Source organism: Helicoverpa armigera, chromosome 31 (genome assembly GCF_030705265.1).
Source record: "Helicoverpa armigera isolate CAAS_96S chromosome 31, ASM3070526v1, whole genome shotgun sequence".
Lineage (NCBI taxonomy): Eukaryota > Metazoa > Arthropoda > Insecta > Lepidoptera > Noctuidae > Helicoverpa > Helicoverpa armigera.
This window is the reverse complement of record NC_087150.1, coordinates 4911766-4926291: the sequence shown is the minus strand read 5'-3', so window position 1 is coordinate 4926291 and position 14526 is coordinate 4911766. Positions and strand designations below refer to the sequence as shown.

General features: G+C 40.2%; 1 protein-coding gene across 1 annotated transcript in view; it reads left to right on the top strand.

The window, feature by feature from the left end:
- The first annotated feature begins 804 nt into the window (after positions 1–804).
- LOC110381358 (cytoplasmic aconitate hydratase) overlaps positions 805–14526 on the top strand; it is a 52259-nt gene continuing 38537 nt past the window's right edge. The window contains exons 1-8 of the mRNA XM_064043419.1: positions 805–1004; positions 5011–5106; positions 8600–8766; positions 9228–9373; positions 10057–10189; positions 11121–11247; positions 11863–11993; positions 12650–12821. Of these exons, the coding sequence (XP_063899489.1) occupies positions 998–1004; positions 5011–5106; positions 8600–8766; positions 9228–9373; positions 10057–10189; positions 11121–11247; positions 11863–11993; positions 12650–12821 (979 nt within the window). The 5' untranslated portion in view covers positions 805–997. The remainder of the gene's footprint in view (positions 1005–5010; positions 5107–8599; positions 8767–9227; positions 9374–10056; positions 10190–11120; positions 11248–11862; positions 11994–12649; positions 12822–14526) is intronic.

The window sequence follows — 14526 nt, the reverse complement described above, 5'->3', positions numbered from 1 at the left end:
GATTCCCGAGTCGGGCCGAAATCGCTTTGTGGGTTTTAGAAGACTTTCACAAAGCAGCCCGGAGCCTGGAAGCTGGTGATTGATACACCCGTGCATCGGAGAGCACGTAAATGTCGGTCCTGCGCCTGATCTCTCACCGGTCGTGTCGGATTGCCGTCCCATCGGGTTATGAGAGTGAAGGAATAGGGAATGCACCTGTGTCTGCGCAAATTCTCGTGCACTATAATATGTCCTGCGTAGTTGGCTAATCTCCTTACATGAGAACAGCCGCCGTAGCCGATAATCGGCTAGGAGGACATCATCATCATCATCATTTCTTCACTCTCATAGCCCAATGGGACAGCAATCCGACACAACCCGAGAGAGATCAGGCGCAGGACCAACATTTACGTGCTCTCCGAGGCACGGGAATTCTGTTTGTGAAGTCTCTCCGGTGGTCCAGTGTCGGATTGTCGTCTCATTAGAATAAAAGAGTGAAGATAAAGAGAGCGTGAGCTTTGCCTGCATAAATGCTTGTACACTATAGTATGTGAAAAATTGGCTAAGATGCTATTAATTTACATGTAAGGCAGAAATAAGTTTGATAACCGCAGTTGGGTGGGTGGCTATTCTGTAGAACACTTGTTTCATGCTTGTCTAACGAGGAAGTTACTCATTTAGCCGTTTTGTAGATATGCGGTAATAAAGAATATTGCGTACATATGTACATACAAGGTATGCATGAAAAATCATAACCCTTGGGAGTCGGGTAAAAAAAAAATAGTAGTTTTTACAGTTCAAGTACAAGGTATCACAGAAAATGACATTACGCAACCCGGCGACCGACGTTTATCTATCATTGTCAAAAATTGGTTTCTCAGGAAATCTAACGTGTAGTCAGCTTTGATTATATTTTGTGACGTAGTTTTGAATAATTATTTGGACACATTTTCCCTTTCTCCAATCACGATTCGGGAGTGCGCCTGTGCCTTCGATAAGTGCGTAAAAAACAACTGCAATGGCCGGTAAGTTAGAAAAAATTGTTGACGAAAAGTAAACTTTGAATTCTCATTAAAGTTTAATTACCGTACTCAGTGTGAAATGTGAACTTGATAAGAATATTATCTTGAGTTTGTTTATTTAAAAATGTCTTTAAATATTTACAGTTTGCTATCGTATTTTGATATCGAAAGAAAGTTTATTTCTATCCGTTTCTCACGTAACTTGTGTTAACTTTGGCAATTAGCACTTAAACAAACCCTGTTCTGTTGAAATAAATGATGCATAACTGTACTTCATACCTGTGAAAGTACAAATTCTTGTTTACACTCATACATTTTGAGGTTAAACTTGAAAAAGATATTACGAAAAAATTTCGTCAATGTCGCTAGGAAAATCTTATCGGAATGAATAAACATATATGTATATCTGTCTAATTTATTATTCTTTTACATACTTATAGAGTTACAACGCTTGGTCATATATAATTTTTAAATTTTTAACATGTTTCACATTTTCCTTGAAAAAAAAAAAAATCGCAAAGAGTTTATTCTATAGAGGTTATAACAGTAGTCAATGTGATTTCTTATCTACTATTTTTCCACGGTTTTACATGGAAATTACTTCCAATATAAGGATAAAATGTAGTTTATGACACTCTATGTGAATTTCTTTTGCTATATATTTGCACATTCATTTTTGAAATAAGTTCACTAGATAAAGAGATTACCCCATACAAAGTCATAATATCATATACTTTTCTTCTCGTCCTGTGGGAACTACACCTGAACATGGATAAAATATTGCCTATATGTATTTTCTGTGTTACTGCCACGTTTCATCAAAATCCATTATGTAGTTTTAACAGAGAAGAACAAACAACCACACATACTTTTTACATTCATAAGGACAGATTGTGTCCCACGGGAAATTCTCCCCATAACTGGATAAAATATAGCCCTAGATATAAATATAAAAATAAAATATTACACTGTTTGCAAGAAATAAAGAGGTGAAAGAATGTTTCAGATTGGTTCATGTTTAAAAAACATATTTCCTCATGATTATATTAATATAGAATTAATATAATAATATAAAATATTATATTACTCTGACACCAGTCTAACCTAGGGGTATTGGGTTGCCCGGGTAACTGGGTTGAGGAGGTCAGATAGGCAGTCGCTTCTTGTAAAGCACTGGTACTCAGCTGAATCCAGTTAGACTGGAGGCTGACCCCAACATAGTTGGGAAAAAGGCTCGGAGAATGATGATTATATTAATATAGAAGGTTAGACAAACAGGAAAAATATACCTTAAAAACTAGTTAATATTCCTTTTTGTTAATTCTATTTTTTAACACTACTCTAACTATAAGCGTGGCTAAGTAAATAGTATGTATTCAGTTGGACTCTTGATCTCCCTCAAGTTGTTGACATAACTTCTTAGTAGTATGTTTACAATTTACAGTTCTTAGTAGTTTTGGTGTGAACAGTAGATATTTTTTGTACTGTTTACTTATAAGTGTCTTGAAATGACGATTTTTGTTGTCTATATACTTAAAATAGTATATTAAAAAGGAATGGTAATGTTGCCAGCCTCTTGGGCGATGGGGACGAATTTTTTGACGCGTTTTAGTTATAGTGCTTTTTTTTTGTTTTACTAGGATAGTTTTTTATATGTATTGTAAATATCTATGTTAATAAATAAATAATCTATATAAAGAGGAATCCCTAGGGCTCCGAATCTATTGGAACGATTTGAAAACTTAATTCACTGTTGGGAAGGTAGATTATCCTCGAGTAACATAGGCTGTATTTTATCCGGGTACGGTTCCCACGGGACATCGGTGTAACCCCAGGAAAAGGCTCAGAATCGATTGGAACTACTTATTTAAAAATTCTTTCACTGTTGGGAAGCTAGACTATCTCCGAATAGGCTATATTTTATCCGTTTACGGTTCCCACGGGACTCGGGTGAAACCGCAGAATAAGAGCTATTGGGTAATAATTTAACATATGGAAATGAACCAAACAAAGTCCAATGAATGAAATTCAAATATTTTTCAATTATGGACAGTGTATGTATTTTTAAAGCAACATTTACAAGTTACGTACATAGTTTTACACATTCGAATACTCATTGACATTTAAATATTTATTTTCTGATGTATAAAAACTACTTATTTTCCATTCTAATGAGTTGGGGGTGTGTCTGTGAACAACTATTGTGTTTTTTCCTTATTTTAAATCTAGATAACAATTTATACCTATTTCTAGATCCTATACTCCATTTGCGTAGGCTCTTATCGGAAGATACGCAATCTCGGTATGACATTTTATTTCAAAATTCATTTAAAAAATAAAAATGAGCGTAAAAATCATAATTTTCCAAGCCTTTTCCCAACTATGTTGAGGTTAGCTTCCAGTCTAACAGCATGCAGCTGAGTACCAGTGTGCCACAAGGAGCGACTGCCTAATCTGACCTCCTCAACCCAGTTACCCGGACAACCTAATACTTCTAGGTTAGACTGAAAGTTGGACAGTCAGACTTATATAAACTAATAATATTATATACTAGCTTCCGCCAGCGGCTTCGCCCGCGTGGTGTTTTGATAAAAAGTAGCCTATGTGTTAATCCAGGGTATCACCTGTCTCCATACCAAATTTCAATCAAATCGGTCCAGCCGTTTTGCGTGATTGAATAACAAACATACATCCATACATTCTCACATTTATAATATAGGTAGGACTAGCAGATTTGAAAAATTCTTTCGCTATTGTAAAGCTACGGACAGTAGTTCCCTCGGGACGCGGGTGAAACCGCGGAAAACAGCTAGTTCTTTATAATATTAGTGTGTGTGGGTGATCTATTAACACCTTTAGATACAAGCTATCTCTTTTAGATAATGATGTTTTTCACTGAATATTAATATTATGCAATGAAGATGATTTTTGTTATTTAATGCTATATCATATTAATATACCGATTTAATCTTATTCAATCCTTATCATATAAAAGTAATCCACTATACTAATAGTGTAGTAAGGTACTAATATACCTACTAAAGAAGAAACATTTTTGTTTGCACCTTAAAAGCTCCGGAAGTACTGTATCGATTTGAAAAACTCTTTCACTGTAGGAAAGCTACATTATCCACGAGTAAAATAGGCTATATTTTATCCCCAGCAGGCGGGCAGTAGTTCCGACGGGTCGCGGGTGAAACTGCGGTAGTGCACCTGCACCTGTGTAAAAGCAAATGCTTGTGCACTGTAATATGTCCTGCGCTCGGTGATCTCCTTATATGAGAACCTCGACCTCGTCGGACTTATATGACTGCCTCGTTGGTCTAGTGGTCGCAAGTGCGGCTGCTGAGCACGTGGTCTCGGGTTCGATTCCCGGGTCGGGCCGAAATCGCTTTGTGGGTTTTAGAAGACTTTCACAAAGCAGCCCGGAGCCTGGAAGCTGGTGATTGATTCACCCGTGCATCGGAGAGCACGTAAATGTCGGTCCTGCGCCTGATCTCTCTCCGGTCGTGTCGGATTACCGTCCCATCGGACTATGAGAGTGAAGGAATAGGGAGTGCACTTGTGTCTGCGCAAATGCTCGTGCACTATAATATGTCCTGCGTAGTTGGCTAATCTCCTTACATGAGAACAGCCGCCGTAGCCGATAATCGGCTAGGAGGACATCATCATCATCATCATCATCATATGAGAACAGCTGCCGTGACCTATAATCAACATATTATTTACATTTTAAATATTAAATTATAAAAATTACCACCGATATCGGGCACAGGGTCCAAGGTACCGGTGGTTAGGGTCCCAGAGATATAAACTTCCTCACAATACGCGCCGTATCAAGGAGTACTGCCTTCTGAATCAGTCCCTTCATCCAGCCGCCCAACGAGAGCCTCATGAGGTGTTGATCGATTCTCTTGACTATTAGACCATTGACCATTTTTGCTAAGGCAAGATACCAACTTTGTTTCTAGAAAGACAATATTATTAATAATGTTTTTGTTTGTTTCAGCCACAAATAACCCGTATAGTCAGCTTCTGAAGACCATTGAAATTGATGGAAAGCAGTTCAAGTATTACGATGTTACGGGGCTCGGAGAGAAATACGGTAAGTTTCTTTATTTTCTTAAGCTGGAAGCTGACCCCGACTATGTTTTCTCACTGGAATCAGTTGTGTTCCTAACAGTGTGCCACATGGAGCAACTGCGTGTCTAACATCTAGATAGTAACACAGGCAACCCGCCATGTAAGACCGGCTGACCATTGTCAGACTTTCTGGCTTCTGACTACTACTATTCTTACAAAAGCAACCATTCGTTTTTCATAGGAACCGGTGATAGATTGGTGAAGATGAGTACCAGTGTTTTAAAGAGCGATTGCCTATCTGACTTCCTCAACTCCAGTTACTTCGAAAATCCTTGGTACTCATCCTCCGAGCCTTTTCCCAACTATGTTGGAGTCGGCTTCCAGTCTAACCGGATTCAGCTGAGTACCAGTGCTTTACAAGAAGCGAATGCCAATCTGACCTCCTCAACCCAGTTACCCGGGCATCCAATGCCCCTTGGTTAGACTGGTGTCAGACTTACTGGCTTCTGACTACCCGTAACGACTGCCAAAAATGTTCAAATGACAGCCGGGACCAATTTAACGTGCCTTACGAAACACGGAGGAACTCGTCATGACAAGATGGTTACCCCACGCGAAGCATTGCTTAATAACCTTATGATCGTTGGACCCGTGCAGCTTATCAGTTACCTAGCAATAATCTCTTCTAGATAAGTTAACCTTTTTTATTTTTCTTTTAACGACGTCAAAAGTCATCAAATGACCCCTCCCGCTGTGGGTTAGCAGCGATGAGGGAGTGTCAGACTCTTACTGACTAAAAACCGTCGTGTTCCGTCGTAGGCCTTTTATGTACCAGGGCCGCGGTCTCTCGAACAATCCCACAGCCCCGGCAGAAGTTACCGACCTACAGTAATCTTTCAAAATTATAATTGTTTAATTAAGTACCTACTTAGCATTAAAGAGAGTTTAAGTCTTGCCTACATCTCGCTATCTTTCAAAAGATAAATAATGTCATTCAAGCTTATCAGGACTGTTTAAATACTAGATTTAGGCCGCGGATTTACCTGCATATAATAGGTACTTGTCGTTGGGTAACTGATTTGAGGAGGTCAGATAGAGCAGTCGCTCCTTGTAAACCACTGGTACTCAGCTACACCCGGTTAGACTGGAAGCCGACCCCAACATAGTTGGGATAAGGCTCGGGAAATGATGATGATGAATATGTACTTGTCGGTTCGTAAATAGGAGATTCCCCCTTGGTGCGGCACACCGCATGTATCTCGTGGTGTACTCGCTGTAGCAAACAGTAACACATTGCGCGCGAACATTACTAACATGTCCGCGACACTGCAACCGCCGCGCGAACACATGCTAGCTGTGGACTCGCGACATACAGACAGATAGAGTAACTTTCTGACTTATATTATTAGTGAGAATAGTAAAGATATTGATAAGCTATCTATACAAATATTTAATTTTATCTGGACGTAGCCTTGATCTGTCTTTTGCAAATAATAAACAGATGAATATTTGTGTTGTGAACTAACAAAGAGATATTTTTAACCGACTTCCCAAAAAGGAGGAGGTTTTCATTCTGATGTTCGTAATCTATCCGGGGCTCGTGGCTACGTAAAAGCTGCAAGGGTCGATCGATCATAAGGTTAAGCAACGCTTGGCGTGACCATCTTGTCATGACGAGTTCCTCCTTGTTTCGGAAGACACGAGAGGTCCTGAACGACATTTGAACATCTTTGGCAGTCGTTACGGGTAGTCAGAGGCCAGTAAGTCTGACAACCAGTGTTAACGAGCTGTATCGGGTTGTCCGGGTAACTGCATTGAGGAGGTTAGATATGCAGTCGCTCCTTGTGGCACACTGGTGCTTAGCTACATCCGGTTAGACTGGAAGCCGACCCCAACATAGTTGGGAAAACGCTAGACAGATGACTGAGTTTCTTCTTCAAATTGAAGACTTTATATTAGCCTGATCAACTAACTATAGATATTTGGTGCTACAATAACAAAATTACTATACTAGACTCAATAACAATGAGGAATTTAAATTACTTACTATTGACCTTTTGACCCCTATAACGTGGACCCGAAAGTAGACTATTAAATATACATGTATGTATGTATCAAGGTCATTTTACAAATAGTTCGGGAATGGTTTGTATGTTGATTGAAAAATAGGCTCGGGTATCCTATAGTAATATTGTAAAGCTGAAGAGTTTGTTTGAGTATGCTTATCTTAGGATATAATGATGATGGTGGCCAATGATGAATCTTAGAATATAGTGGTCTGAATTGAAATATACTTTCACTGTTGGGATGCTAGATTATTTTCGCGTCCCGAGTAATATCTACCTGTACTAATATTGTAAAGCTGAAGAGTATGTATAAACGCGCTTATCTTAAGAAATAGTGGGCAGATTTGAAAAAATCTTACAGTGTCAGATAGCCTATTTATAGAGGAAAGATTAATTCTACTTTTTATCCGGTTATAAGTAGGTAGTTATCTCGGAAAGCGAGTGAAACAACATTAAAAGTTAGTGCAAAGCTAAACAGTATGGTCGAACGAGGAGAACTTAGGAATTAGTGGTTCTATTTGAAAAATTCTTTCACTGTTAAGCTAGACTATCCCCGAGTAACAAAGGCTATATTTTGCCCGGGTACGGTGAGGAATTCCCATGGAACGTGGAGGTTATACAGTTAGTTAGGGCAGGCGAGGAAGGTAGTGAAAAAATCTTAGCAGAGGTATTTGACATTCGTTACGGGTAGTTTAAACTGCGTAATACTCAAAGGTTATCATTTTATTATGGTAAAATTTTTATGGCGGTCACAGAGGTCACTCCATGCGAAACAATGATATCAATTGTTTAAAAAATATATCAATTAAAAAATATATATATTAGGTAGGCATGAATTTACAGTAGCTTAGCTTAATTCAAACAATTCTCACATTATTTTTATTTTTTTTTAATGTAAAATAATTATCTATGGACCACAGATAACTAATAAGACGTACGTGCTTGAGTTACTTTGCCTTTTCTGTATTTTTTTCTGTTTTCGCGAAAATAACAGATTTCTCTATACTTTATCTTTTAAACCTACCTACTCCATTAGAGTACTCCTCGAGTCATGCATCAGGAATTGCGACAACTTCCAAGTGCTGAGCCTTCTCCCATTTCTTCTCTCGGAGTCCCACTTCTGATCTTAAAAGTCAGATCAACCTAAGTCCTACTTCTAATCTTAAAAATCAGATTGAAAGTGGTACATAAATACTAAAAACACACAATTCATAGACATACAACCGTGCAAGTTTTGTTGCTTACAAACATTACTTTTATAAGTGATTTAACGATATCAAAACTAAATCATTGGAAATACAATATTGAAGATAATTTGGTAATCATGATAATTCTAAAGATCTGTCATCCCTCTGCACGTCGGGACTTCTTCTTGTCAGCCCGCTCGGTGCAGGTTGGGCGCAAGGAGGATTGACATCTAAAACGTCATAACCTCATCTTCGCCACCAGATCGCCTGCCCTACTCCATTCGCGTACTCCTGGAGTCATGCGTGAGGAATTGCGACAACTTCCAAGTGCTGGAGAAGGATGTGAACAACGTTCTGGAGTGGGAGACTAAGCAGGCGTCTGAGGATGCTGTCGAAATCGCCTTTAAGCCGGCCAGGGTTATTCTGCAGGTGAGTTGGGAATAATAATGTCATGTTAAACGATACTTATCACATTTTTGTGTCTAGGAATGTTTAGTGCACAAAACATTGATGATGATGATGTCCTCCTAGCCGATTATCAGCCACGGCAGCTGTTCTCATATAAGGAGATCAGCCAGCTGCGCAGGACATATAATAGTGCACGCACATTTGCTTGGACACAGGTGCACTCACTATTCCTTCATTCTCATAGCGCGATGCGACGACAATCCGACACCACCGGAGACAGATCAGTCGCAGGACCGACATTTGCGTGCTCTCCGATGCACAGGTGAATCAATCATCAACTTCCAGGCTCCAGGCTACTTGGCGAAAATTTCGAAAACCCACAAACGTAGCTGGCTAATCTCCTTACATAAGAACAGCCGCCGCAGCCGATAATCGGCTAAGAGGACATCATCATCATATCTATATATCTACCTTCTCCCCAGGATCTGACAGGAGTACCAGCGGTCGTAGACTTCGCGGCCATGCGTGATGCTGTAAAGGAACTGGGAGGAGACCCTCAGAAGATCAACCCTATATGCCCAGCTGATTTAGTCATTGATCACTCGGTGCAAGTGGATTTTGCTAGGAGGTAAGTTTTTATGAAGCTCAAGAAATGTATTGTCATCGGAACTCAAAGCGTGTGCAAAATTTCATCCTAATCGAAGATCGGGAAGTGGGTCAAATTAAGATTCCAAGATTTTCTTACATACATAGTTACAAGTGAAGCTAATATAAGCGTGTTAAGAAACTTCTAGAAGTCGGTGTCTAGTGGATGCAGTTATGTTTATTTTGCCACCGACTTCTAGCCCTCATCATCTTCCGAGCCTTTTCTCAACTATGTTGGGGTTGGCTTCCAGTCTAACGGGATGCAGCTGAATACCAGTGTGCCACGAGGAGCGACTGCCTGTCTGACCTATTCAATCCAGTTACCCAATCCCCCTTGCTAAGATAGGTTGTTAGACTTACTGGCTTCTAACTACCCGTAACAACTGCCGAGGGTGTTTAATGACAGCCGGGGCCTACAGTTTAATGTGCCCTCCGAAGTACATACAGACAAAGTTGTTTTTTTCCCCACCCATACACCACTACGTTTTTCACCATAAAAACGTGTTTTTTCACGCTACTGAATGGATTTTAATAAAACTACAATAATGTATGAAGCTTATACACGTCAGAATAACATGTAGATCCTTTTCATTCGAGTACAGAAGCTACCCTCTGGAAGCAATTTAGACCGCTGTCAACTAAAAAATATATTTTTTCCATTCACAGCCCAGATGCCCTCAACAAGAACCAAGAGCTGGAGTTCGAGAGGAACAAGGAGCGGTTCCAGTTCCTCAAGTGGGGGGCGCAGGCGTTCGACAACATGCTCATTGTGCCGCCCGGCTCTGGTATTGTGCACCAGGTCGGTACAAGCATCTGCGTAGCCTGTTCATCATGTCAGGAGTTGAGAGGAACAAGGAGCGGTTCCAGTTTCTTTCCCTACTACAAGTGTCTTGAAACATCATCTGCCTAGCCTTTACATCATCTTCCTAGCCTTTTCCCAACTATATAGGTGTCGGCTTTCAGTTTTATCAAATGCAGCTGAATACCAATGTGTTAGAGTCATTGTCGATCTGACAACCTCATCACATCTTGGCAACACAATACCCCTTGGTAAGACTGGTTTTCAGACTAACTGGTTTCTGACAACCCTTAACAGCCAGGCCCCTCCAATTTGCCGGAGGGTGGGCAGGCGTCGGACGCGTTACGCCGGCCAGATGCCGCCCTAGCAGCAGCCAGTGGGTAGCAGACCGGGGAACTCCTGCTACCTGCATTGCACGAGCTGCTGCTGAGATGGATCGCCAGTAGACGGAGGCGACCAGCCACTGCCGAAAGGTCACGAAAGTCGTCTTGTCGTCTTTGGTCCTCGTGGCCCCTCTCTAAAAGGCAGAAGACGGCACAAACGCTGAGGTTTTTAGTGGGTGCAAGCCCCTCATAACCTCACTGTCTCCCCGCGGCGGTGTATGCGTCAGGCATTTTCCTCAGCTGAAACAAAAAAAAAGGCCCCTCCAATTTAACTTGCCATCCGAAACTCCGAGAAAATTGTCTTAACAAGTTGATTCTTATGATCTATCGACCTGTACGGCTATTACTTGACCACAAACTAGTCTTTTTCTTTTAGTTTTGATGCAGCAAAGAAACCAAGCATGATTGGTACTTGTATACATTATTGTTTGAACTCGCATGCCTGGAATATTTATTCTTTTGATTTTGATGCAGCAAAAACGCCAAGTATGATTGGTACTTATATACATTGAATAAGTATATTCTAATGTAAATATATTTCTCCCCAGGTAAACTTGGAATACCTAGCTCGCGTAGTCTTCAGCTCGGGTCTGCTACACCCTGATTCAGTTGTCGGAACAGACAGTCATACTACCATGATAAACGGGCTTGGCGTCGTCGGTTGGGGGGTTGGAGGTTGGTTTAGACATTATTATACTTAATACTACATGATTAATGGGCTCGGTAGTCGGAAGGGGGAATGGAGGTCAGTTTATACATTACTAGCGACCCGCCCCGGCTTCGCGCGGGATAACAGTAACTCTCCACTATTTAATGTATGTTAGTATACATATAAACTTTCCGCTTCAATCACTCTCTATTAAAAAAATCCTCATGAAAATCGGTTGCGTAGTTTTGAAGACTTAAGCGTACAAAGGGACATAGGGACAGAAGATGTGACTTTGTTTTACTCTATTTTTATGATTATACATTGTTATATAATCCTTTTTTACATAATTGAAATTGTATAATGACGACTTTTTGAAAGCTTTTTTATCATGATATGAATAGTCTCATTTAATATTTGAAATCTTATACAGATATAAAATGAATTGCTGTCCGTAACTCTTACTTAAACTCGAGAATGGACCGATTTAGCTTATTTTGGTTTTAAAATGTTTGTTGAGGTCTAAGGAAGATTCAAACGGTACGAAATTTGTTGAGTTAGGTTAGGTTAGGTTTTGAATATAAGCGAATTCGATTTTGAGTGGTAGATACCCCATTTACATCTCTTATATGTTTTTTCCCCAGGAATCGAAGCGGAAGCCGTGATGTTAGGTCAAGCGATCAGCATGTTACTACCGAAAGTCGTTGGCTACAAGTTAGTGGGAGAGCTGAACCCGCTAGCGACTTCCACTGATACCGTCCTCACTATAACTAAGGTTAGTTTGCTATTTGAAGTCGCTGACTTTGCTACCGAAAGTCGTTGACTTTGCTACCGAAAGTCGTCGGCTACAAGCTGGTGGGAGAGCTGAACCCGCTAGCGACTTCCACTGACACTGTCCTCACTATAACTAAGGTTAGTGTTTTGAAGTCGTTGACTTTACTACTGAAAGTCGTTGACTTTGCTACTGAAAGTCGTCGACTACAAACTGGTGAAAGAGCTCAACCCGCTCGCGACTTCTACTGACACTGTTGGTTTGCTTTTTTGAAGTCGGTAGCTTAAGGTTACAGGTACAGATTTGAGCGCCAACGACTTCTATAGCCAGTGTTGTGAAAAAAAAATTATTGTTATTTTGTCGTAAGTCGTTGTCGCAGCGTTGTGTAAATATTTTGACAGCGACCTTGACTGCATAAAAGAGGAAACTTATTTTATTTCAAATCAGTAAAAAGACTAAATTAATATATTTTCCCTAAATTTAGGGCCTATGCTATGATATTCTTTCTTTTGAAGTCAGCAGTTTGCGCTGACTAGCCCACAAAGAATAACAAACATTTACCGCGGTTCATTTCTACATCAAATTTCCTTCAAAACTCTTAAAACCCGTCAAAAATCACGCTAATCTCATACTAAAACTATTCTAAAATTTCTCCACAGCATCTCCGCTCCCTAGGCGTGGTGGGTAAATTCGTAGAATTCTTCGGTCCCGGCGTCTCAGCGCTGAGCATCGCCGACCGAGCGACCATCGCCAACATGTGTCCCGAGTTCGGTGCCACGGTCGCGCACTTCCCCGTCGACGAGCGGTCCCTGCAGTATCTGAGGCAGACTAGTGAGTGATGATCATCACCAACTATCATACTTTACCATCACACTTCATCATACCCACCATCACACTTCATCACACCCCACTATCAGATTTCATCACACCCGCTATGACACTTCATCACACCCAGCATCACACTATATCACACCCTATATGATACTATATCACATCCTTTATCACACCTAGTATCACACCCAATATCACACTTCATCATCACACCCACTATCATACTTCATCACACCCATCATCACACTTCATCAGTACCATGATACATCATCACACTACATGACAGTGAAGACTAGTGCATTGCCGACCGAGCCACCATAGCCAACATGTGTCCCGAGTTCGGTGCCACGGTCGCGCACTTCCCCGTCGACGAGCGCTCGCTGCAGTACCTCAGGCAGACTAGTGAGTGATGATCATCATACTTCATCATCAACTATCACACTTTTTCAGCATCATCATTTTTTTTTCGACGCACCCATTATCACACTTCATCACACCCACCAAAACACTTCATCAGACCCACTATCACACCCACCACCACCCCTCATGACACCCGCCATCACACTTAATTACACGCGCTATCACACTTCATCATCGTACCCACTGTCATACTCCATCACTCCCACCATCACACTTCATCACTATCGCCATTTATGTAAAACAGACCAGGGAGTTGTGATTACACTTCATCACTTTCCGGCGTTAATCTTCATCACATCCACTATCACGCTACATCATACAGTATTACGATTCATAAATATCAGACAACATCGTCATACCCTGCATCACAATTAAACACTATTGGCCTTACTACTATAATTATAAAAAAATAAAGCTCCAAATTACTAACTACTTACCTAATAATAATATTACATTAAATAAAACATATTAAACAACAGTCAGTGCGCTTCCTCCTCTCTCCTACATTTGTATGTGCTGTGCCCGACAGGGTCCATAATGAGGGTTTTCTAAAATGGCGTCCACGAGGTGGCAGCACCGAGTCGTCAGGTCCAGGTAACTGTCAAAGTGCTTATCTTTACTATGAATAGTGAACGATTTTAGTGTTTTTTTTTTATTTTATAATTAAAGCACTGCATTATTGTTTTACTATTGAGGTTGAGTAAATAAAAAAAACTAAATCATATTGTGTTAACAAATTTTTCAACAAGTTTTTCCTTAGTACCAGTGACTTTTGCACCCTCTCTCTTAGCTCAATTTTTAGTTCGGAAACCTTATTCTGACCGTAGTCCATAATAAAATCAATAACACTTCCAATATAACAGAATTTCAATAAACAATAAGTTCGGACCCTACAATTCCATACTATTTGACAGCTGTTTGGACCTGACGCATACGAAGCGCCGCCTGGCGGCAGAAAAAGTATCGAAAACCCTCATTGTAACATAAATTACCTATAGAACAACAACTGTAAACATTATGGTATGCATTAAAGTATTGAGTATTGAGTACTACAAAAACTTAAACATCTGTTTTACACTTGTCTAAAAACATTGTGGCTGCAAAATGAACCATATGTCAAAGTCATATCATAATCTGTCATTTTTTTAGACAAGTCATGACGTTTAAAAGTTTTTATTGGTAAGACGGTAAGAGACTTTATCATCACGGTTCTCTATCACTATTATCACACTTACGTCACCATGCAAGAGGTGATAATAATTCATTTACCTCTATTCTCAAACAA